This window comes from Protopterus annectens, chromosome 1.part0, assembly GCF_019279795.1.
Source record: "Protopterus annectens isolate FY-2018-M chromosome 1.part0, PAN1.0, whole genome shotgun sequence".
In the NCBI taxonomy this organism is placed as follows: domain Eukaryota; kingdom Metazoa; phylum Chordata; order Ceratodontiformes; family Protopteridae; genus Protopterus; species Protopterus annectens.
In genome coordinates, this window is record NC_056725.1 from 653115649 (window position 1) to 653141408 (window position 25760).

General features: G+C 40.0%; 1 protein-coding gene across 1 annotated transcript in view; it reads left to right on the forward strand.

Annotated features, from left to right (window-relative positions):
* The window catches only part of ABCC5 (ATP binding cassette subfamily C member 5), a 608550-nt gene that overhangs the window by 209728 nt on the left and 373062 nt on the right, over positions 1–25760 (forward strand). Inside the window, exons 4-6 of the mRNA XM_044061975.1 lie at positions 662–809; positions 2735–2968; positions 10442–10615. Coding sequence (XP_043917910.1) covers positions 662–809; positions 2735–2968; positions 10442–10615 — 556 coding nt within the window. The remainder of the gene's footprint in view (positions 1–661; positions 810–2734; positions 2969–10441; positions 10616–25760) is intronic.

Here is a 25760-nt window from a genome sequence, read left to right on the forward strand (position 1 = left end):
AGACAAAAGCCTTGTTACTTTCTACACAAAAAGCACTCCAGAGCCTAGACCACTAGCAGAATTCAAGTCTTTGGTGGTGCAGACTGGTGCCATGTCCCTGCATTTGTAGGTCATCTTCATTCACCAAAAATGTGTCAGCACAACACCCCAAGGTTAAAGCCTCCCTCAATTTTCCTATACGGATCGTGGATCGGAGGCTGTAGCCACCAGAACCCCTGCACTTTATACAAAGTAAGAATCTGTAGCTGGGGAGGGCTAACTAGGTCCTTGTATACTTTCCCTATAGTTGCCAGGTCTCATTAGCTACTCCAACTCAGCTGATGTCTAGGAATTTTAGCAGTTGTATCTAGATTATGATACTTGCAGATATGGATAAATGATGGTGTAGAAAAGTTTATTCAGGAAAGTTGCTTTCAATAATTAACTTTTTTGGTTTATGCTACTATCCTCTGATCATTTTTCCTCATAATAATTTTGTTGAAATATAGTAAAATTTGAAGAAATATAGTAATCATTAAAGAGGGAAACATTTAATTTTCTTTGATATATATATATATATATATATTGATGCATTAACTCTTTTTATAATGTAAAAATCTATCTGAATATAACATTTCTTCATCTTTGATGCTGTTTCTAACATTGTATTGTATATCTACAGATTGTGGAAACTTTGGCAAGAAGAACTCTGTAAAAAAGGACAAAGGAAAGCTTCCTTGCTTAGAGTAGTCTGGCGTTTCTTTCGAACACGATGTCTGATAGCTCTGGCATTCCTTGTCATTGCAATGATTGCAAACTTCTGCAGTCCTGTAAGTTTGTGATAACTTTAAAAATTCATTAATACTGTTTGCAAATGGTTGCCATATTCTTTTCTTACTGTTTTAATATTCAGAATATTTATCTAAAGGAATCTTGTCTAAGTGAATACCTGCTTAAGTGATTACTGATAACCTATGCTGAGATTGTGCAAACTGCAGTACATTTAGTCTTACATACATTACTACTAAGTGTAGAAACCAAAAACAGATGCACTGACAATGAATAGAGCAATCATGCTTTAGAAACACAAATAATCAACATTCTTTGTTGCAGTACAGTTCAAATTTTGATCCAGAGTTAGATCAAGGAAGGTTTTTCACATGTGATACCTGAAGAAATGAAGTCTTCAAAGCTTTGATGATAATATCAGACAGTGAATCTAGATCTGCATCCATATTTCTATTGCCTGGATAGTGAGCACAACAAGAAGCACCTTTCATAAGTGCCAGCAGTTCACCTTTGCCTCCTGTATATGTAAGAGGTAGCTCCTGAACCTTCAATGTTCCAGGTGATAGTTGAAAGAGTCTCATGAACTGCTTCCTGGTTTTGCCAGAATATTGGCAGAAGGCTCAGGAAATGCCTAGCAGACAACATTTGCACTATGTAGGTGGTAAGTCCATCACTGATATGACCCTGAACCCCACTCCCCTTCCATTTTCACAGTCTTATCCTGAACTGCACAGGGATTGAATTTATACATATCATTTGATTTGGCAAACAACAAGAGACTGCCGAAGGTGCATACCCTTTTAGTCACATTGGCAGTGTTTCCAGGGTATAACTACCACCCATTTTTGGTTGATCAACATGAATGAGTTCATGGCTTGCCTGATCTCAGGGAGAGGTCTGTAGTGTCATCTGACTATAGCTCAGATTGTAGCACGTTTGATCTCTAGGTCTCCCCATGGCTTAGCAGGTCAGAAGGACCCAGGATGAGCAGGGTTTGCATTTCGACACCTCTGCTTCAAATCTGGTGGAGCCTGGCCACAGGGGTGAAGGAATGTACTTGTAAGCAACATAGTCGGGTAAGAACAGATAAGACCTGTTCGCATAAATTTAGCAGTTTAATCCTTTTCTCATTGTATTTTTATTAGAGAAAGAAGAAATGACATAAGTTAAGATGCTTTGCAGTGATAGTGTAAATATATCAGATGTTATCTAGTATTGTGATATTTATATGGCATTCTCGTCACAGAAAATGTCAGTGACACTGGAAGAAAACATCTGACCTAACTCTCAAGCGCAGTTCTGTGGAGTTAGCCTGATGTTACAAATGTAATTTAAAACTTTGAATGTTTGAACTTGTTTTAAATGTTTTAAATAATACAGCCAAACATTCAACAGAATCAGCATTTCACCTATGGCAACAAATTAGAGAAGAAACTCTAGCTTCTTCCAACTCTTCGTACCATTTTAAGGTTACATGGGTGGTTGGCCATTCAGGTAAATCTGTTGCCTTATTCATGACAGTTATTGACATTGGTGAGTGCGAAAGGTAAGTGTTCAGTGAGTGACCTCAAAACTGAACCAGGGCAACCCATTACTCCCAAGTAGTTTCATTTTGGAATAGCACACTACTTTGCCCTCAGTGTTTATGTGCACCTCATTCTACATCTACAAGTATTTTTTCTCTTAACTTATTCTTTTTCTCTATATTTCTCTATATGCTTTCAAAGTATCTGTGTTTTTTCTTTTGAATAAAGTTGAAGTAATTTGAAGTACAATGTGAAGATAGGATCTTCTGCCTCTATTGTCCCTCACTCTTATCTGAACTACAATGAGGAGAGCTTTATTTCAGAATCAGAGCTTTATTACTTGCATGTTTTAGTATTTACTATGGTATGAAACAACAAATAAGGAGCAGTTCATTTGTAAGGAGTGAGTCATAATCATACCTCATCTCTTTTCTATTTAGGCATTTCTGATTAGGAGACTCCTGGAGTATAGCAAGAATGCTAACAATAACCTTTATGATGGCCTTTTCTTAGTCCTGGGCATTTTTCTGCTTGAAGTATGTCATTCTTGGACTCTTGTACTGTCCTGGGTTTTAAATATTAGGACAGGAACAAGACTTAGAGGAGCCTTGGTGAGTTTGGGTTTCCAGAAAGTTCTCCGGCTGCGGAATGCAAGAGACATAGAAGTTGGAAAGGTATGTGCATTGTTACTGGTGTTCAGAACTAAGTATATGAATTACAGACTGTATATAATTCTGAAATTCTTTACAATATAGGTGTAACGTGATATTTATTAAATTGTACTTAGAATTTGGTGCTGCGATATTTATAGTTCATACAGGGTTGCCACCTTTTCAAATGGCCAAAGTGGGACAATTTTGAGACAAACATCAGATTTTACAGGCCAACACCTACCCATGGTCAGTACAAAGGAGAGAACTTAACTTTTTTGCCTAAATAAAAGCTTATTCTTGTAGCATTTTAGTTGCTTATTCTGTTTTTTATAACATTTAGGTATTTTAGATACAGAATAACTGTTTTATGCAACTATTACATAAAATATAGGACATAATTATGTCCTACAATCTCAGGACAGTTGCCATTTTTAATATTTTTTGTCAGGACACAACTGCCCAAAGAGGGACTGTTCCTCGCAAAGTGGGACAGGTGGTAACCCTAAATTCATATAGTTTTGTCAACAGTTAATAAGGCAAACTAAAGTTTGTAGTAAGTTAAGAGACAGACTGATACATGACAAAATCCATGGTCGTTGATTAACTACACTGCAGAAAGTCACTTATCAAACTTTCAATATTAACTAGTATGAATTATTTGTAAAACAAACAAAACATTTTGAAACTATTACAGAGACAATCAAGAAATATATATATATATATATATATATATAAAACATGTTTTGTCCTATGTTTATATATATATATATATATATATATATATATATATATATATATATATATATATTTAAAGCTGAGTTGTGTTTTTAACATTTTCTTACTCATAGTTGAAATAGTTTATAGATAAAACAGATCATAATTGTTATGCTACAAAGATTTTAATGTTAAGAAAATTGTGGATCCTTATCTAAAGGATACTCATCCTTGTCACAATTATCTTTTTCGTAACTATATTAATATAATCGAAAATGTTGCACATCCACATACTGGGAAAGGTCTATTCTTTTTAATTTTTCTTACATGTAATACAATAAATATGCTTATATAGATAATTCCAAACAATGCTCAGGTTTTTATCTGGGAAAACTGATAGGCATTTTAAAGATAGGCTATCTTAGCATGACTTAAATATTAGGAGAAGGGTATAGACCAAAGCAATGACAAAACATGTTATTGAAATGAATATTAAACATGAGTTTAATTTTAGACAAATCCAAAAACTGAGTATTAAGCTGAACATTTTCTACTGAAAACAGAAATTGCATTGGATTAAGCTCTTTTGCCAGTATTAAGCTTGTATCAAGGAAGAAATGCAACATTTAACAAACATTGATCATTTTTTTGCTCTTTCATATAGTTTGTTTTTTGTTTTAGCCAATAAGCCTATGATGTCATATTTTATTGTGGTTTCATTGGATGAATGTGTCATATTATTATCATTTAAACTTTTGTGTTCTTGTTATATGGTTTTAGCATCCACTAAAAAGCTTTTACCTGAAAACTTATGAATTTTTAGCTTCCTAAGAGATTTTTTTTTTGTTATAATTTAGTTGCTAAACCAGGATTGGCAGAATGACATGCTGAATAAGGATATAAACCACTGTAAGACCTGTTATAGCACCCTTAATAAAACCATCAGGCAGTATGTTCCATTAAACAGAAATCTTTCTATAAGTGTGCAGAAGTGTACACATTGGTAGAGTAACAAATTAACATGCCTTTCTATGAGGAAAAACAACTCTGTTTAATTGATAACAAATTTCCAAACAGCAGTAATGCAAGAAAGTTCAGTGAAACATACAAGATATTTAGAATAGAAGTTCAGAGGGCTACGAAGCTATGAGTTATGTTTGGCTAAGCATAGCTGTTCATAGGTTCATAGGTATGTACTAGGCTAATGGCCCCGGAGCCTTTACAAGCCTAGCCCCAACAAAATTTTCCCTGTCACTATTGTGGCAAAAAAAAAAAAAAAAAATCAAACTTGCTACAAATTACTCAAGCAGTATAACAATTTGAATTCCCCTGCTATTACTGATCTAACTGAAATAGTGGAGTTGTCTGAGAGCTTTCTCTCTGGGCAGGTAGCTGTTGGTGAAAATTCAGTTTTTGAATGTTATAATAGGGATGTAGGATGTCCATTAATTACAGAAGAATGAATAAATGAATCATTGAGCAAAATCTATAAGCATTCATCTGCATAACCGGATGGCTTAAATTATTTTTTATCTTTACTAAATTAATATAGCAATAACCCACGCCTGGGTGTGGGTAATGCTGGATTTACCCACGGTTGGCGTGGTTTGGTCCCGAGGCGGCCCGAGGACCAAACAAAGCCAACCGTGGGTAAATTCAGCATTACCCACACCCAGAAGTGGTTATTGCTATTATATGACATTATTTAAGAAAAGAAACTATTACTTTTCTTAAATAATGGCATAGTATAATGCCTGTTTACTGCCCTTCCGCAGATGTCTGGCATCCGCGGCAGTTCTGATGTACTGCGCGCCTGCACAGTACATCAGAGCTGTGGGCAAAAGCAATGGAGATAGCAAGATCTCCGTTGCTTCTTTTTTTTTACTGTTTTGCTATGTTAAATGGGTTTAACATAGCGAGACAGCTTTAAAATAAGCAACGGAGATGTCTGTTGCTTATTTTAAAACTGTCTCGCTATGTTAAACCCATTTAACATAGTGAAACAGTAAAAAAAGCAACAGAGATCTTGCTTTCTCCATTGCTTTTTTTTTTAAAACCTGTCTCGCTATGTTAAATGGGTTTAGCATAGCGAGACAGCTTTAAAATAAGCAACGGAGATCTCCGTTGCTTATTTTAAAGCTGTCTCGCTATGTTAAACCCATTTAACATAGCGAGACAGTGTTTTAAAAGTAGAGTTATACTAATGGAGAAAAGTCTGGGAGACCGGACCTTTTTCCATTAGTATAACTCGATTTACAATGTGCACGCTGGTCAATCAGCATGCACGTTTTGGGGGGGGTCATGGTATAATATAGCAATAACCCACGCCTGGGTGTGGGTAATGCTGGATTTACCCACGGTTGGCGTGGTTTGGTCCCGAGGGCGAAGCCCCAGGGACCAAACAAAGCCAACCGTGGGTAAATACAGCATTACCCACACCCAGAAGTGGGTTATTGCTATTATACCATGACATTATTTAAAGAAAAGAAACTATTACTTTTCTTAAATAATGCTGTATAAACATCAGAGAGACGACCACCACGATGCTATAATGAAAACTTCTTTATTCGAACAAACAAACAGGGATGAGCGCTTTCGCGTACGGACTGTACACTTCTTTAGATCTATTAATTAGATGAAATCATCACTCTTATATACATCTAGTATACTTAATCTAATAAAGCAATTATGTAATATAGCAGTAATATAGCAGTACTGATTCAATTAATGATACAAGAACTCATTAACATTCAGCAAGCAGAATGCTGTTACAAATATCTAACTACAAAGAGTCAGATAAATAAATATATTGTCCTTGCTAATAAAAATGATACAAATGTTGCTATTGCTTTAGAAGACACATAATAAGATGATAAGATCAAATGTAAGCATATATAAAACGCTTATAACAACGCTTGTAAAAACAAATAATAAAAACAAAAAATAATAAATAATAAAATGAGATATTTATCATAAAGCAAAACATATATGTATAAAAACATTATATAAGAATTTTTTAAAACCATATAAATGTCGACATTTCCTCATATAGTTACAAAGTGCATAAAAGATTTTTTATATATAGATATGTATATGCACGTGAGCAATGTAATACATATAATGTATATGTATATGCATTGGTTAATTCTGAAGAACTCATGTATATAAAACATATGTATATATGTGAAACACATGTGTAATATATATATATATATATATATATATATATATATATATATATATATATATATATATATATACCTATACTGTTTTATATTTGCGTGTTTGTTATGCCCAAAAACTTATTTGACGTACTCATATATTAATTATTGATGTTTTATAGAGCTAGCCTGTATAGATCAAATAGATATAGATCAAATTTATAAATATATTTGGTATAACAATTAAAAAACTAAGGATATGTTTCCATATATAAAAAACTAAAGACTATATATATATATATATATATATATATGTATATATCAAAAACAATAAAGAGAAGGGCATACTTCTTAGGTTCCTGAAGAACACAATAAAATAAATTAAATATATGTGATATAATGTATATATGTATGTAATAAATAATCTGATAGTCTAAAATACTAGGACAAATGTATTCATTATAAATAAATATATATGTATAAAAAATATATGTAAAAATAAAATATTTTATAAAGGTAATATTGATAACTAAACATATATATAGATTTTATGAATAATCCTAAAATATATATTTTCAAATATAAGGTAAAACGAAGCAAAATTGTTATTTCAAGCTCCGCCCTTTCAATGATGATCTAACACTAATATATTGATTTAATCCAGGTGGATAGTGTGCTTTTAAACGTAATATCCAACCTAGTTCAATATTTTCTAATTCATTAAAAGTATCACCTTTCCTTTTGTTGGGCTTGACAAGTTGTAATATTCTAAATCTAAATGTATGTCCAGGATTACTGTTGACATGTTTAAACAAAGCATTCTTAAGGTCGTTTTTCTTTATATCATATAGGTGATTATAGATTCTTTCTTTCAAAGACCTTGTTGTCATACCTATATAAAACGCCTCACAATCCAAGCAATCTGCTAAATATATTAGGTTCGAACTAACACAACTAGCTGTAAAACAGGGATTAAATACAACGTTCATTGACGGATGTGTAAAAACTTGTTCAGTTGTAATATAAGAACACATATTGCAAGCTTTGCATGGATATGTCCCTCGTTTGTTGGATGATACCCTCATAATAGCCCCTTTCTTGTCGTCATTAGTTTTTTCTATGCATAATAATCTCTTAAGATTTTTGCTGTTGGTATATATAAAAGCTGGTCTCACTCCCACTAACTTCTTAATCTCTGTGTCTGTTAGAAGTATGTGCCAGTTCTTATTGATAATTCTTGTTATACATTTGTTATCACTAGTATATCCAGTTTGAAATTTTATCATTTGTTTCCTTGGTACATAATTACCCTGTATAACTTTTGGTCTGTCTCTAATCTTGTGAGATCCTTCAGATGACTGGAGAGATTGCTTTACTGAATGTATCAAATTTGGGTCATAGCCCTTCTCTATGAACATCCTCTCTAGTGTAAGAATTTGTGTAGACAGGTCTTCAGCATCCCTACATAGTTTGTTGATCCTAATAAACTGACTTTTTATGATGTTCTGAAACACATGCCTAGGATGCATACTATTGTATTCTAGTAAAGTATTTTTCCAACAAGACTTCCTGTATATGGAGGTATGAGAGACCACGTTCATCCTTTTTGATGGTAATATCCAAAAAGTCTATCTTGGTATATGAATATTCAACAGTGAATCTAAAAAATGAAGTAGTTGATTCTAGATATTCTACTAGGGCTCTAAATTCATCTGTAGCGCCCTTCCAAAATATGAGGACATCATCTACAAAACGCTTGTATAATAACATCTTCTGAAAACCTGCGTTGTTGAATAAATGCATATGTTCCCAATAGTGAACAACCAAGTTTGCATAGGTGTTCGCGCAGGGAGTGCCCATGGCTACTCCCCACTGTTGCAGAAAAAGTTCATTGTTGTACATAAAGACATTATTATTTAATACTCGATCTAACAGTGCATTAAGTAGAATCTGCTCATTACTATCAAACATGTTACTATCTTTAACAAGGCTTGTAATAGCTTCACTACCATGGCTGTTTGGTATGGATGTAAAGAGATTTTTCATGTCCATAGTTACTAAGAGGCAATCACTAGGAAGGCCTCGATCAAAAGCTTCTAGAGCATCCAGAAGCTGATAGGTGTCCCTTAATATTGAAGGAATATTGTTAACTATAGGTCTTAATTTCCTTTCAATATAGACTGACATAGTTTCTGTAATCCACCCATTACCAACAACTATGGGATGTAAAGGGGGTGGTAATGTATTTTTATGCACCTTGGGCAAACCCTTTATATAGGGAATTCTAGGTTGTTCCACTAAAAAGTAAGAATATAGGTCCTGATCGATCTGTCTACACATCTCCGTTGCTTATTTTAAAGCTGTCTCGCTATGTTAAACCCATTTAACATAGCGAGACAGTGTTTTAAAAGTAGACTTATACTAATGGAAAAAAGTCCAGGCGACCGGACCTTTTTCCATTAGTATAACTCGATTTACAATGTGCACGCTGGCCAATCAGCGTGCACATTTTGGGGGGGTCATGGTATAATAGCAATAACTTGCAGGTGTGGGTAATGCTGGATTTACCCATGGTTGGCGTGGTTTGGTCCCGAGGGCGAAGCCCTCAGGACCAAACAAAGCCAACCGTGGGTAAATACAGCATTACCCACACCCAGAAGTGGGTTATTGCTATTATACCATGACATTATTTAAGAAAAGAAACTATTACTTTTCTTAAATAATGGCATAGTATAATGCCTGTTTACTGCCCTTCCGCAGATGTCTGGCATCCGTGGCAGTTCTGATGTACTGCGCGCCTGTGCAGTACATCAGAGCTGTGGGAAAAAGCAACGGAGAAAGCAAGATCGCCATTGCTTTTCTGTTACTGCTTTCGCTGTGTTAAATGGGTTTAACATAGCGAGACAGTTTTAAAATAAGCAACGGAGATGTCTGTTGCTTATTTTAAAACTGTCTCGCTATGTTAAACCCATTTAACATAGCGAAACAGTAAAAAAAGCAACGGAGATCTTGCTTTCTCAGTTGCTTTTTTTTAAAAACCTGTCTCGCTATGTTAAATGGGTTTAGCATAGCAAGACAGCTTTAAAATAAGCAACGGAGATCTCTGTTGCTTATTTTAAAGCTGTCTCGCTATGTTAAACCCATTTAACATAGCGAGACAGTGTTTTAAAAGTAGAGTTATACTAATGGAAAAAAGTCCGGGCGACCGGACCTTTTTCCCTTAGTATAAATCGATTTACAATGTGCACGCTGGCCAATCAGCATGCACGTTTTGGGGGGGGTCATGGTATAATATTTCTTTTTGCCTGACTCATGCTGTTTTCATCTGTATTTCTAATGTGGCTTTTCTCCCAATATTAGTTTGACCTTTTCTATAATGAATACATGCTTTGAAAGGGTAGTATTAAAAAATGACATATCAAAAGCCTTTGAACAAAGGATGTAAATCAATACATTTTTAGTATATTAGATTTCTGACTGCTCTGATACTGGCTTTATATTTATCTGTGTCATACTCCAGATAGTTTGACTTTACTGTCTCATTTGAACCATAAAATGCAGTCAATAAATCAATACAGTTGGGCAACATAGCCCAGTACTTACCCTGTTTCTCTTTCAGCTGGTTAACATGTGCTCCAGTGAAGGACAGTATCTCTTTGGTATAGCTTTAAATGCATGTCTGATGGCTGGAGGACCCTTTGTTATTCTGCTTGGAACTATTTATACAGCCATGTTTCTAGGGCCCACAGCACTCTTTGGATCAGCTATATTTTTCCTCTACTATCCATCAATGGTAAGTTTCTATTTATTTATATATTCTTCTGGTGAGCTGTTTTTCTTCAAAAATGTATTAAAGCCATTTAAAGAATAATAATCTTAAATTATGTAGTAAGTAAACAGAAACAAAACTATTTCAGACAAGAGAACTCCATTGTTTGCTCACATTATAAGCTGTTCTGCTTACTCATGAAATTCTTTTGGAGTTTGAGTTTTCAGACTAATGAATGTCAACTTCTTTTTAAACATTGGAAATGAAGAAGTTGCTAAATAGTATTTATAAAAATGCATTTGTTGGCACTGTAAGACATTGCTCCCCTTGTGTCATTTGCTTTTTACCATAACCAGTTTGACTGGAATATATGACTTTTATTAAAAATATTGTGTTGGCTGTTGCATGGCACAGCATAACATAACAGTTACCAGTTAACAGCACCTAAATTGTGTTTTTTTTTTTTTTTTTTTTAGCACAGATTTATAAAGCTGTGATTATTACCTATGTATTATCCAGGCTCTACTAACAACTTAGTCACTGGAAGAGCTGGTTAGGGAGAAAATGAATGAGCAGCTATGGTTGGGTCATTCATCCTGGTGGTGGTGGGGGGGCTGCCTACTCAGCAGCACTGGTTACCCTTGGCTGAGCCAGAAGATTAGACTAAAAATGCATGATCAACACGACATAATAATTGGTCAAGCAATGCTTTCACCGTAACCAGGGAGATATAGACGTGGATGCATACACAGAAATGTGCGAATTGAAGCAAACACACAAAAAGGCCCTGTCACTGCAACTGCTGTTAAATACAAATGTGTGGTAACTTGTTTATAATTAACTCAGAACACTGCTGTGTAATGCCTTTAAGACTGTATATATAACATAAAAAGGTATTTTTGATTATACTTGGCCTAGGTGGCTATTTGTTTTCTCATATTTGGCCTTGATAGTTTTTATTGTTGTGACACCCGTGCCCTGGCCCAGCAATCAAGGACCCTCAATCCTCACCAATACACCAGTGAGGGGCATCTCATATAGGAGGAAAGGATAACAAATGCACACAGTAAAGTACAATTTCCCTTAAGAGCACACAGAGATCACAGTCAGTCCGGGGATGGTCGCACCCTTGCTCTCCAGGTCCCCAATAAGACTCCCCACTGGCACAGCTATAGGGTCCAGATCTCAGCCAGCTGGGCAAGCTAAAATCTCCAGCACCCTCTCTGTCCAACCAGTGCTTTGTGTCCCTGCCCAAGTAGCTGACACACACACACTTTGAGATAAGAATTTATACAATCACACAAACACTTCTGGGGAAGGCTGGCACAGGTTCTCCAGCTGTGCCCCTATTACCCATACTATATGGTAGTATTGCCTGTCACCACCCAGCTAATATTTATCAGCTACTCAAAGGTCCTTAAAGGGTGTCCAATTATTACTGTGCAATATTATTATCCAATTGGTAGTATAACTAAACACGCAAGGCTTATTAGAGTGAGTTGGTGCAGTAATCAGTATAAATATACAATGTACTCTAGAGCTTAAATTATCTCTATACAAAACAGCCACCATTGAAAGGTTTTAAAATATTTAATAATAAATAATAAAAACACAAGACAATATGTCTTACTACGCAGTGCTAGTCAAGAGTTCAGAGATCACAGAGAAATACTTAAAATAATTCAGTAGTACAGTTCTGACATCACAGAAAAACACTTAGTCTAATTTTTCTAGTTCCTAGCTAATTCTAAAAGAAAACACAAGACTAAGATAAACTTACATAAGAAAACAGGCAGAGTGCTGATGAGTTGGATGGTCAAGACAAAAATGCTTAATCCTCTCTGGTTCTCTCTGTTTAAATTGAAATTGCAGTTCTGATTCACATTACATCATTCTTCACACTTTCCTTGGGTTTCCAGGCTACACATTACATCATTCTTCACACTCCCCTGGGTTCCCAGACTAACAGAAAAGTACAGTTTTGTACCTACCATAAATGTAGATGTTCGAACATCCACATTGCTGCAGTCCTTACATATGGGCAGTCCGCTGTCCTCGGTCGGTCTGAATACCAAAGTATTAGGCTGACGTCGGTCATGGGCGCTCAGATCTGACATCAGTGCGTCAGGGTATAAAAGCGCATGACCGACGTCATATCCTCAGTCTTTTCTTGCCCCAGATGTCAGAAGGCCCTAAAAAGAAAGGCCACAGCCCAAAAACAGGATACCTCCCAAAAACATGCCCAACAACAACCATCACCCAAACCATATAACCATGCCAAACTACAGAGGGGAAGGAGGGAGGGTAAATTGGACTGCAGCAATGTGGATCTTCGAACATCTACATTTATGGTAGGTACAAAACTGTACTATGTTCATCTCACATTGCTGCAGTCCTTACATATGGGTAGAATCCCAAAGCAGAGGTAAAGGGAGGATGGCAAAATCATAAAGCATTAGGGGCTGCTAAAATGCCCTGTAATATTGCAGTGGCAAATCCAGCCCTAGACTTAGAATAAAGAGGAAGGTGGTAATGCTTGGAAAACATATGTACTGAACTCCAAGTGGCTGCTTCCAAAATATCTTTTGTAGCTACGCCCCTTAGAAAGGCAGTAGAAGTGGCAGTAGCTCTAGTGGAATGAGGTCTGATTCCAGCCGGAATCTCCTTACCATGATGGGAATAACAGAAAGAAATACAAAACCCAATCCATTTAGAAATAGTTTGTTTTGAAACAGGTTTTCCCTGAGAACCCAAAGCAAAAGAAACAAACAACTGCTGAGACTGCCTGAACCCCTTGGTTCTGCTCAAATAATAACGTAACTGCCTGTGAATATCCAAAGTATGCAAAATCTTCTCCCTTTATTTTGGGGTTTGCATAAAAGTAGGCAAATGAATAGTTTGGTTCAAGGCCACACTAGAAACCACTTTAGGCATAAAGGAAGGATTAGTACGCAAAGATACCCTATCCTTATGAAAAATCAGGAAAGGTTCCACTGCCATAAGGGCCTGTAATTCAGAAACCCTTCTTGCAGAGGTAATGGCCAACAAAAAAGCAGTCTTCCATGATAAATACTTTAACTCGGCCGTAGCTACAGGCTCAAAAGGTTGTAGAGTAAGCTTTTCCAACACAAAATTGAGATCCCAAGCAAGAGTAGGAGCTCTACGTGGGGGTCTTATGTTCTTTGCCCCTCTAAGAAATTGCTTAAACAAAGGATGGGAAAATAAAGGAGGGTCATAGTCATAGTGAGCAGAAATGGCTGCAGCATGAACCTTTATCGAGGAGAAAGACAAACCCTTGTCCAATAACTCAGTAAGATATTGAAGAGAAACACTTAAATCAGGCTTGGAAACATCAAAGTCCTTCACTTTGCTCCAAAGAAAAAATCTCCTCCATTTATCAGCGTAAACTTTCCTTGTACTAGGCCTTCTGGCCTCCAAAATAACATTCAAAACTTGTTGTGGAAGCTGAGACCCTCCAGGGTCTAAAACAGAATATGCCAGGCTGTGAGATGCAGAGACTGAATCTTGACATTGAGGAAGTGATTGCCCTCCTGAGACAAAAGATGTGGAATCAAAGGCAGAGGCCATGGAGGCTCCCTGCACCAAACTCCTCAGTAGTGGGTACCAGTGCTGTCGAGGCCAATCCGGCTATCAGAATCATGGATGGCTTGTCTTTTCTGGCCTTCAGGAGTACCTTGGGAATGAGAGGCAGAGGTGGAAAGGCATAGACATGAAGATTGCTCCAACTGAATGATAGAGCATCCACCTTCCAAGCTGTGGGATGAAACATTTTTGTGCAAAACTTTGGCAACTGGTAATTTAGTGGAGAAGCGAACAGATCTATGTCTGAGTCCCCATAACACTGTCAACTTTTGAAACACATGAGGATCCAGTTTCCACTCGTGAGGATCCACAATTTGTCTGCTCAACACATCCGCTAAGGAGTTCTGTGCTCCTGGTAGAAACCTTGCCTGAAGATTGAGGTGTAAACTGAGAGCAGTCTCCCACAAAATCATCGCTTGCCTGCAAAGAGGGTACGAATGGGTTCCCCCTTGCTTGTTGATGTACCACATGACAGTAGTGTTGTCTGTTTGAATCAACACCTGTCCTGGGTGAAGTAAATCTTTGAAAGCCATCAATGCAAATTGGACTGCTAACATCTCCTTCAAGTTGATATGCAAATGTTGAAGTCTGACAGGCCACGTGTCTTGCACCCATTTTCCATTGAGGTGTGCTCCCCAAGCCTTGTCCAAGGCATCTGTCGTTAGAATCTGACTCGCCTCTGGTCGGGTCACAGAGAGTCCCTTGTTTAGGTGACATTCCTGAGCCCACCACAAAAATTCTTTCTGAATGCAAGGTATTATCTGAATGACAGTGTCTAGATCTTGGCAGTGTTGTGTCCATACATTTTTGAGATACCATTGAAGCTTCCTCATATGCAGTTTGGCATTGGGAAGCACCAGAATACAAGATGCCATGAACCCCAAGGCTTGAAGGACTGTCCTTGCAGTCAGCCTGGACTGTAGAGACATTTGATGGAAATAAAGAGAAAGGCTTCTTTGTTTGTCCGGGGTCAAAAAGGCCATCTGGGAAGCTGTATTCAGTCTCACACCCAGAAAGCACATGTCCTGAGAGGGTACTAGACTGGACTTTATTTCGTTCACAGAATACCCAAGGCATCTTAACACTACCATCACATACTGTAGATGATGCAGAAGTTCGTCTTTGTGTTGTGCAATAAACAGGCAATCGTCCAAATAAGGATAAATCTGTATTCCTCTTAACCTGAAAAAGGCTATCACTGGAGCCAGAACCTTTGTGAACACTCTGGGCGCAGTAGATAAGCCAAAGGGCAATGCAGAGAACTGATAATGTAAATTTCCACCCCGAAAACGCAGGTACCTCCTGCAACTGGGCCTGATAGGAACATGAAGATAAGCCTCTTTGAGATCCAGAGTTACCATCCAGTGATCTTTTCCCAACAGAGGTAAAAGCTGTTGTAACGTCAGCATTTTGAACTTTGGAATGTCCAGATAAGTGTTGAGGATAGATAAATCCAAAATTGGTCTCCACGTGTTCCCTTTCTTTGGTACTAGAAACAGGCGAGAATAAAATCCTAGTCCCACTTCTGACAGAGGAACTGGCTGTATAGCTCCTATTTGAAGAAGTAAAGAAATCTGCTTGTGAGCCTCTATCCTTTGCCGAGGAGGAACGCCTGGCATGCCTTTGAAAGGAGGCAATGTATGGAAATAGAACTTGTAGCCTCGGTTTATAATGTCCAATACCCATTTGTCCTGGGTGACTAAAAGCCAGTTTTGCTTGAAGAGTGCTAACTTTCCTCCCAAAGGAGCTGCCAGGGAAGAAGAATCTGGCAGCTGGAAATGCAGGTCATTGGGCCTGTTTACGAAAGGACTGGCCCCTGCCCTCACCTGCAGATTGTGCAGGTGAACTCCAAGTTCTAGGCCTGAATGTACTGTGAGCTCTGCCCTGCCACGCCTAGATCTACCCCTAGACTGAGAATCAGAAGAAGGGTAGGTCCACCCCTTAGTAGGCCAATTTCTACTAAACTTAGGAGGTTGAACCTGCAAAAAATCTTTAACAGTCTGCATTGACTTAGCCTTGTCTTCCATTTTCTTCAAAACCGACTCCACAGGGGGACCAAACAAAACTTCAGACTGTAAAGGGGCATCCAGAATTCTAGTTTTAACATGCTCGGACAAATTCTGATCCTTAAGCCAGGCGTGCCTACGAAGAACTGAACCAGTGGCAGCCACCCTAGAAGAGGCCTGTACAGCATCAAAACCACACTGCAAAGAATGCTTACCCACCTGTTCAGAGACATGTACTAAATCTTGCAATTCTTTACACTCTATGCCCTCTGCCAAAGCATCCACTTTAGATTTTAGCTGAGAAAGGAGGAAATTCTGATACTTCAACATATGAAACTGGCAATTTAAAGCCCTCATTGCTAAAGTAGAAGAGGTATACACCTTCTTACCCCATCTATCCAAAGCTCTAGCTTCCTTATCTAGAGGAACCGGATTCTTTACAACAGAAGCTCTAACACCCTTAGGCCCCTGACTAATAGTTTCTGGGTCCGCCTAGGACTCTTATACAGATATTTATGAGCCTCAGGCACCCTGTAATACCTGTCCGGTTTAACTGGCAGGAGGCAAAGAATCTGGATTAAGGGAAGCCTCCGAGAAAACATCTTGAACAACATCCAAAACAGGAGGTATAGCCAAGGGTCTATGCTGTGGTAAAACAAGAATTCCCTAAGCCTCTTCCGTGTATCAGAGAAATCCTGTCCTTCCCACTTAAAATGCTCCCTCATGGAATGCAGAGTTTCTGAAAATGAAAAATCCTCTGGAGGAGAAGCAGAAGGAGTGGAATCCTCTGCATCAGAATCTGAATAAGGGGAAAATCTTGAATATCTTCAGCAGAAGAGTCTGAGTCATCTGAGGCCTGATCCAAACTTTCCAACTCTGGCTCCACCCTGGGCCTCTTATCAGGAGGGGGCATAGAACCTCTAATTAAAGAAATCAAATCTTCTGCCATTTTAAGCATGTGCTTTTTAGGCACAGACCCTGAAGTACCTGGAGGGACACCAGAGGAAGGCAAAACAGACCTGCCCTTAGAAGAAGCCTTAGAAATAGTAGCAGAAGGCCTAACCACCTTAGGCATAGAAGGGAGAACAGTAACCTGAGAGGCCCCTTCAGCTTGACCTGACTCCTGTGAGGCCACATCCTGCAAAATCAAAGTTTCCCCCTGAGACTCAACAGAAACTTCAGCCGGATCCACCTGCTCCACTGTAGTTTCTGCAGGACCGGCGTCCGAAACGGACGAATCAACCTGTCTAGGTTTCAAGGATTTGTCTTTGCGCTTCTTCGGAAGCGGCCGGAGGATCCGACGGCATAGTATAATTACACCGCTTACCAAAGACTAACCTAGCACAATCTAACCTTCTTTTTATAGTGCGCTAATTAAACCTAGCACAAAACCGACACCCGACTACGTCGTGGTCCGGTCCCAAACAAGGAATGCAAAGAGAGTGATAATCCCTATGCGGTATCTGTTTCCCACAAGAAATACAATTATTCACTTTTTCTGACATCCGGAATTAACTGAGGCAAGAAAAAACAAAAATATTCCCCAACGGGGTACTTAGCCCAACTTGGTTTTGGTCTGAAACTCAGAATACGAAAATTTCAGAACGCCGAATGGCACTTGCAACGCTGCTTCTGCATCGGACCATGCGGCAAAAAAGACTGAGGATATGACGTCGGTCATGCGCTTTTATACCCTGACGCTCTGATGTCAGATCTGAGCGCCCATGACCGACGTCAGCCTAATACTTTGGTATTCGGGCCGACCGAGGACATCGGACTACCCATATGTAAGGACTGCAGCAATGTGAGATGAAGAACATCTGCATTTACATTTTTAACATCTCATTTTGTTATCTTGCAGCTGGTTAGGAAGCAGAGCAATAAAAATACATTTGCATGTTTAAATCTAGCAATTTAACTCTTGGTTAAAACAAAAGAAAGAATTTCTTCATCTAGACCCTTCGGCATCACTGTCTACATCAAAGGGTCACCACATGCTTTACTTTGGTCAGTAGAGTGCACCATTGTCACATTTTTTCAGTTCTACATCTAACAGCAGTTTTTTTTTCAATTTAAGACAACAAGCCTGTGTCTTACATTGATATTTTACAAATGATAGAATTATCTATAAAATTCTCTCTGGTTAGGCTGTCAGCCTTCACATTTCTTTACCCACTCTTCACATATCTCCCACCTCCCCCCAGAGAACTCAAGCTAGTTTTTCAAGTAACCCTTGAAAAATGCTGCTTAAGAGGGTCAGGTCTATCTGAGTATACCTACCCCATTCTCTGTCTTGAGAGCCCATCTGCATTGGCATTGCTACTCCCACTGTGGTGCTTCACTGACATATCATACGCTTTCAACCCTAGGCTCCATCTTAGCAACTTCGCATTTTGCTGGCTGGCTCTGTGTAACCATGTTAGGGGGTTGTGATCTGTCATAACAGTGAATTTCCTTCCATACAGATAAGGCTGAAGTTTCTGCAGTGCCCACACTATGGCTAGACATTACTTTTCTACAGCTGCATAGCATTCCTCCCTGGGTTTGAGCATACAACTGACATAAACCACTGGGTACTCTTCTCCCACTGAAGAAATCTGGCTAAGTACAGCCCCACCCCATGGTTCAAAGAATCCACCTGCACAACAAATTCATTGCTGTAATCTGGACTGGCTAACACAGGGGGTCCTCCCAATGCTTCTTTAAGCATCTGGAATGCCTATTCACATGCTGGGGTCCACACTACCTTATCTGGCTTGTTCTTCCTTGTCAGGTCTGTGAGGGGAGCAGCTATGGCACTATAACTGGGTGTGAACTTTCTGTAGTACCCTGCTTTTTAGTAAGAGGTGCAGGCCATGCCTGAATGGCTCCCACTTTGGCAGGTTCTGGCCTTATCTTACCACTCCCCACTCTATGTCCTATGTAGGAGACCTCTGCCATACCCACCTGACATTTGCTCAGCTTAATGGCCAACCCTGCCCTCTGTAGTCTGCCCAGCAGCTCCCTGACATGCTGAAGGTGCTCTGGCCAGGAATGGCTGTAGATGGCAATATCATCTAGGTAAGCAAGGGCAAACCCTCCTGCTCCTGCTAGGATATTATCCACCAGCTTCTGGAAAGTCACTGGGGTATTCTTCATCCCAAAGGGCATCTTTGTGAACTCATACAAGCCAAAAGGAGTCACAAAGGCTGACTTCTCTTTAGCACTGGGAGTCAAGGGCACCTGCCAGTAACCCTTGGTAAGATCAATGGTTGTAAGATACTTAGCCCCACCCAGCTGCTCTAGGGCCTCATCTGTCCTAAGCATGGGGTAAGCATCTTAATCTGTGTGACTATTTAATTTCCTGTAGTCCACACAGAACCTGGTGGTGCCATCCTTCTTTGGCACCAGCACCACTGGGGAGGCCCAGGGACTGTTGGACTCTTGAGTCACCCCTAGTTCCAACATCTCCTGCACCTCCTCCCTCAGAGTCTGTTTGACTATCTCAGGCACTCTATAAGGGGTCTGCCTAATAGGCCTTTGGGGTCATGTATCCACATGGTGCTGCACTAGGTGGGTGCACCCTGGTTTCCCAGTGAACATGTCCCCAAATTCCTGCAGCACTGCTCGGATTTCTCGAACCTGGGTAGGAGATAGCTGCTGGGACATTGCTACCTCTTCCACTGAGGTGTCAGCCCGAGCCTCACTGAGATCAGTCCCCAGATGTCCCTCAGACTCCTCCTGCAATCCACTGCAAATGCTCAGCACAAGGGCCTCCCTATCATGCTAAGGTTTCATCATGTTAAAATGGTACAATTTGTGCCCCTGCCTTCTGCCTAGCAGTTCCACTATGTAGTTAACATCACTTACCTTTCTTACCACCTTGTAGGGTCCCTGCCAAGCTTCTTGCAGCTTGTTGTGTCTGGCAGGAATGAGAACCATTACCTGCTGCCCCACAGCATACTCTCTAGCTCAAGCATTCCTGTTATACCACACCTTTTTCTGTTGTTGGGCTTCTGCCAGGTTCCCTTGAGCCAAGCCCATGAGTTCCCTCAGCCTTATCCTGAGGTTTAGGATGTATGCCACAACAGACTCCTTGTGAGACTCGCACTCACCTTCCCACTCATCTCGAATTAACTCTAGAGGTCCCCTCACCCTATGCCCATACAGCAACTCAAAGGGTGAAAAACCTGGGGATTCCTGGGGAACCTCTCTGTAAGCAAACAACAGATGGGCAAATATTTGTCCCACTCCCTCTTAAACTGATCTGCAAATTCCCGTAGCATGGACTTGATTGTAGAGTTTAACCTCTCAACAAGACCATTAGTCTGTGGATGGTAGGGGGTGGTCTTCATGTGCTTCACCCCACAGGACTTCCACAGACAAGCCAGCAGGTCTGACATGAAATTGGCACGTCTGTCAGTCAGTATTTCTTTTGGGAAACCTACCCTGCTGAAAATCTCTAACAAAGCACTTGCCACCTTCTCTGCCTCAATGGAAGACAAAGCCACTGCCTCAGGGTATCATGTAGCATAGCCCAATACCACTAGGATATACTTTTTCTCTGTGGAACTTGGGGTGCTCAGATGACCCACATTATCCATAGTTACCCTCTAAAATGGCTCCTCAATCACAGGCAAAGGCATAAAAGGAGCTCTCACCTTCTCTCCTGGCTTGCCTACCTTTTGGCACTGCTCACAGGTCCTGCAGTACCCTGTTACATCTCTGGAAATTCCAGGCCAGTAGAAGTTTTGCATAATATGCCTCTTTGTATGTTTTATGCCCATATGACCTGCAAAGGGAATATCATGGGCTATGGGTAGAAGTGCCAGATAGTAGGCTCTAGGCACTACCACCTGTTGTACTCTCTCACCTTCTAGCCCTCCCTCAGGGGTCCACTCTCTGTATAGTAACCCTTTGTCCCAGTATACATATTCCCCCTTTCCTTGAGAATCAGGTGCCTCCTTAGCTACCTGCCTCAGGCCTTGCAATGTAGGGTCTGAGAGCTGAGCCTGTCTCAACTCTCTCTTTGTAACCTTTCCCAGCTCCCCTTCCACAGGAAGTCTAGCATCCTCTGACAGTGGTGCCTCACTGTCAGCCTGGGTACTACTACTCTCCTCTACCTTTGCAGTCACTCTGTCCAAGGGGCTATCAGTACCCTCAAGCAGCTGTGGCTCACATTCAGTCTCACTGCTACAGAGCAGCTCCCTCCCTGAAGTAACCACCTCACCAGTCCTGGTTGTAAGTATGCAGTCTGTCTGGGTCTCCCCAGGCTACCAGACCCACATGCTTGTCTCCTAGCCTGACTGCATGTAACTGCATAAGAACATGGTACTGCCTCATCCAAATCCTTCCCTCTCAGGACATCTGCAGGATAGTAGTTTAGTACCTCTGTTGTCTCAAGACAACCTACTATTGGCATTTTGTATTTCCCACTTACTGGCTCCCTCACCTTTTGTTCCCCACCTTGCCTCCATGGACACCTGTATGCCACATGGCCCCACTGGTTGCATTCAAAACATTTAACCCTAGTCCCTGGATGTATACATGGACTAGTGGCTTCCCTGCTACTGGAATATTCTGTTGAGGCAGTCTGTTCTGCCCAGCATGGGTTCCTCTAGACCCATGAGTAGTACTGGGGTCCCCTTCCTGTGCAGGGCTGCCCTGCTTGCCAGGTATAGGTCTCCCTTCTTCCCCAACTCATCTGAACTAGCACATTGTCTATCAGCTAACCAGATCCTCATGTCCTCAGACAAAGTGCTAAGGGCTTGTTCCCTCACCAAAATGTCTGCCAGCCCTTCAAAAGTGGTGACCTGACATCCACTCACCCACCTATGGAAATAAGTGCTCAGTTCAGCAACATATTCGCACACACTTTCATCTGCCTTGCGTCTATGCTCATGAAACATTTTCCTATAAGTTTCGGGTGTTAGCTTAAAAAAACTCTAATAGACAACTTTTTACAGCAGTACAATCAAAACATGCAACGTCAGACATTTTAGATAATGCAGTTACAGCTTTACCATGGAGTAAGGGGGTCAGGAACCATACCCAGAGCTTTTGGTCAACACTGTACTGTTTGCATACCCTCTCAAACATATGAATGAAACTATCAAAATTATCCCCCTCTTTAAACTGCAGAAGAAATTTACTGACCTGTTGTGCTTCTGGGGTCCAGTTACTCCCTCTCCCATTACCTCCATGACTCTGACGAAGAGTCAGCATTTCTCTCTCATGCTTCATCTGCCTCACCTTTTCCTCGGCTTCTATCTCCAAACACCTGGCCTCCAACTCAAGTCTCTTTAGCTCCAGATGGATTTTTAAGTCCTCTACAGAAAAGTTGAGCTGTCCATTCTCCGAGGGTATTATATCCCCACTGCCAGTCTGATTATCCTCCTGGTTGCTGTTTTCTGATGCAACTGTAACCAAGGCTGCAATCAGGTCTACCTTAGTCAGGTTTCCATGCACTAGTCCCCTAGCCTGGCACATCTCCGCCAGCTGGCTCCTTGTCAGCTGTCTATACTCCTCTGCTGACATGCTGCCTGCTCACCCTGACTAACTAAGCTAACAAAAGAAATCAAACAATTGTGATCTGAACTCTGAGTATTCACTGCATGGCTGTTTTAGAATACAAAACACCTTCAAAGCTCACTGTACACAAGCTACATGAATTCACTCTACCCACACCACTACAAGCCAATTAGTATTTGCCACCAATTAATATGTGGTGTGGATATCCCACCTCTGCCAAACAATTACTATGTGATGTCCATGCCCTGGCCAAGCAATCAAGGAGCCTCAATCCTCACCACTACACCAGTGAGGGGCATCTCATATAGGAGGAAATGAAAGCAAATACACACAGAACAGTGCAATTTCCCCTTAAGAGCACACAGAGATCACAGTTAGTCCGGGGCTGGTCACTCCCTTGTTCTCCAGGTCCCCAATAAGACTCCTCACTGGCACAGCTATAGGGTCCAGATCTCAGCCAGCTGGGCAAGCTAAAATCTCCAGCACCCTCTCTGTCCAACCAGTGCTTTGAGGCCCTGCCCAAGTAGCTGACACACACATACTTTGAGATAAGAGTTTATACAACCACACAGACATGTCTGGGGAAGGCTGGCACAGGTTCTCCAGCTGTGCTTCTATTACCCAGACTATATGGTAGTACCACCTGCCACCACCCAGCTAATATTTATCAGCTACTCAAAGGCTCTTAAAAGGGTGCCAATTATTACTGTGCAATATTATTATCCAATTGGTAGTATAACTAAACAGTCAAGGCTTAGAGTGACTTGGTATAGTAATCACTATAAATATGCAATGTACTCTAGAGCTTAAATTATCTCTACACAAAACAGCCAGCATTGAAAGGTTTTAAAATATTTAATAATAAATAATAAAAACACAAGATAATACTTCTTACTACACAGTGCTAGTCAAGAGTTCAGAGATCACAGCGACATAATTTAAATAATTCAGTAGTACAGTTCTGACATCACAGAAGAACACTTAGCCTAATATTTCTAGTTCCTAGCTAATTCTAAAAGAAAACACAAGTCTAAGATAAACTTACATAAGAAAACAGGCAGAGTGCTGATAAGTTGGATGGTCAAGACAAAAATGCTTAATCCTCTCTGGTTCTCTCTGTTTAAATTGAAATTGCAGTTCTCATTCACATTACATCATTCTTAACACTTTCCTGGGGTTCCCAGGCTGCACATTACATCATTCTTCACACTCCCCTGGGTTCCCAGGCTAACAGAAACTGCATTTACATTCTTAACATCTCCTTTGTTATCTTGCAGCTGGTCAGGAAGCAGAGCAATAAAAATGCATTTGCAAGTTTAAATCTAACAATTTAACTCTTGGTTAAAACAATAGAAGGAATTTCTTCATCTAGACCCTTCAGCACCACTGTCTACATCAAAGGGTCACCACATGCTTTACTTTGGTCAGTAGAGTGCACTGTTGTCACATATTTTCAGTTCCACATCTAACAGCAGTTTTTTTTCCATTTAAGACAAGCCTATGTCTTACATTGATATTTTACAAATGATAGAATTATCTACAAAATTCTCTCTGGCTAGGCTGTCAGCCTTCACATTTTTTTACCCACTCTTCATACTTGTGTTCATAAGTTGCTTGTTTAATTTGATGATTAGATTCTTATTTTGCAGGGATTTGCACTTTTTATTTTTGCTATTATTTTCTGCATTTTTTAAAATCTTATTTATGCTTTGAGTCCCCCAGAGCAGTTTGTTTTTATGGTTTGCTCTGCACTTGCTTGTTTTGGGTACAGCTGCTTCTATGCAGTTGTGTACATTTTGGTAAAAGATGGTGTATATTTCCATACAAACAGCAGAGCCCTCCAGGTTTGGGGGGATTTCAATCTGGCCAGGAAATCATTCAGAATTAGGAAATTAGTTTAAGAGAAGTTCTTAAAAGTGCCTGGGTCTGGGTGGGACTCTTGTTTTATCTTTGTTATAAGGGAGATGGCTTTATGGCCGGACTTGACAATGAGGATGTTATACTGGAGATAGAGCATGATTCACCCATATTAGTGAGGACAAGGTCAGGGAAGTTGTTTCCCCTGGTTGGTACTCTATAACTAGTTGTTCCAGGGCATTTGTATTGACAAAGTCCAGGAATCTTTGGACTTGCATGATAGTGGTGGTATATGCTTCCCCATCTATGGCTGGATAGTTGAAGGATTGTAGTATATGGATTAATGCTAAGTAACTCTAGTTAATTTACGTAGGTACTATGTCATAGAGGGTGCTCTCTAGCTCACCAGGATATGGCAAGAGACTTTGTTGATGGTGAGCTGGACATGAAAGATCTCAATGGCGTCATGCTGATTTACCAACCTTACTGTGAGCCTTTTCTGGATGAAGATTGAGATATCTCCACTTTTCTTCCCTTCCTGTGCAGTGGCTGGTCTAAAGGTATGGGAGGCATTGTAACCTACACCACCAGAGAACTCACCACTGATTTAAACCGTGTCTCAGTCACTGCACATATGTCTATGCTCTCTATGGTGGGGAGGGCTTGCAGACAGTGGAGTTTTTTGTTAAAGCTGATAGTATTAATAGTAGTACCTTTAAGTTTTTGTTAGTTTGTTTTGCTATGTAAGTACTTTGATCTAGTTGGCATAGCTGAAAAAAAAGGCACAGTGGGGGGGGGGTGATGTTTTAGCCGATACAAGAAAGCATAGAGGGGACATGTGCATACTTTCTCTGGTAAAGTAGCATGATCTGCTGACCACATCCTCACAGGCTGACAGATATTGTATCCTCCACCCTTTGAGCAACACCAAAACTTAAGCCAATTATTGAATTTAATTATCTTTTGCTCATACTGAGTTATCATTCTTGGCAAAAGTAGAATGCTGCTCATTGCTAGGCTCATACCTGCATGAGACACGTTGTCTGAGAGGTCCTTCATGTGTTTCTCTTCATATATATGTATGGTAGATGTTTGAGGGCCTGGACTCTCCTTGTGAGGAACCTCTGTGGTCTCTCCAGCTGCTGCTTGTGCTTTGCAAGGCACATGCCAAAAGGGGCATTGTACTCAATAAT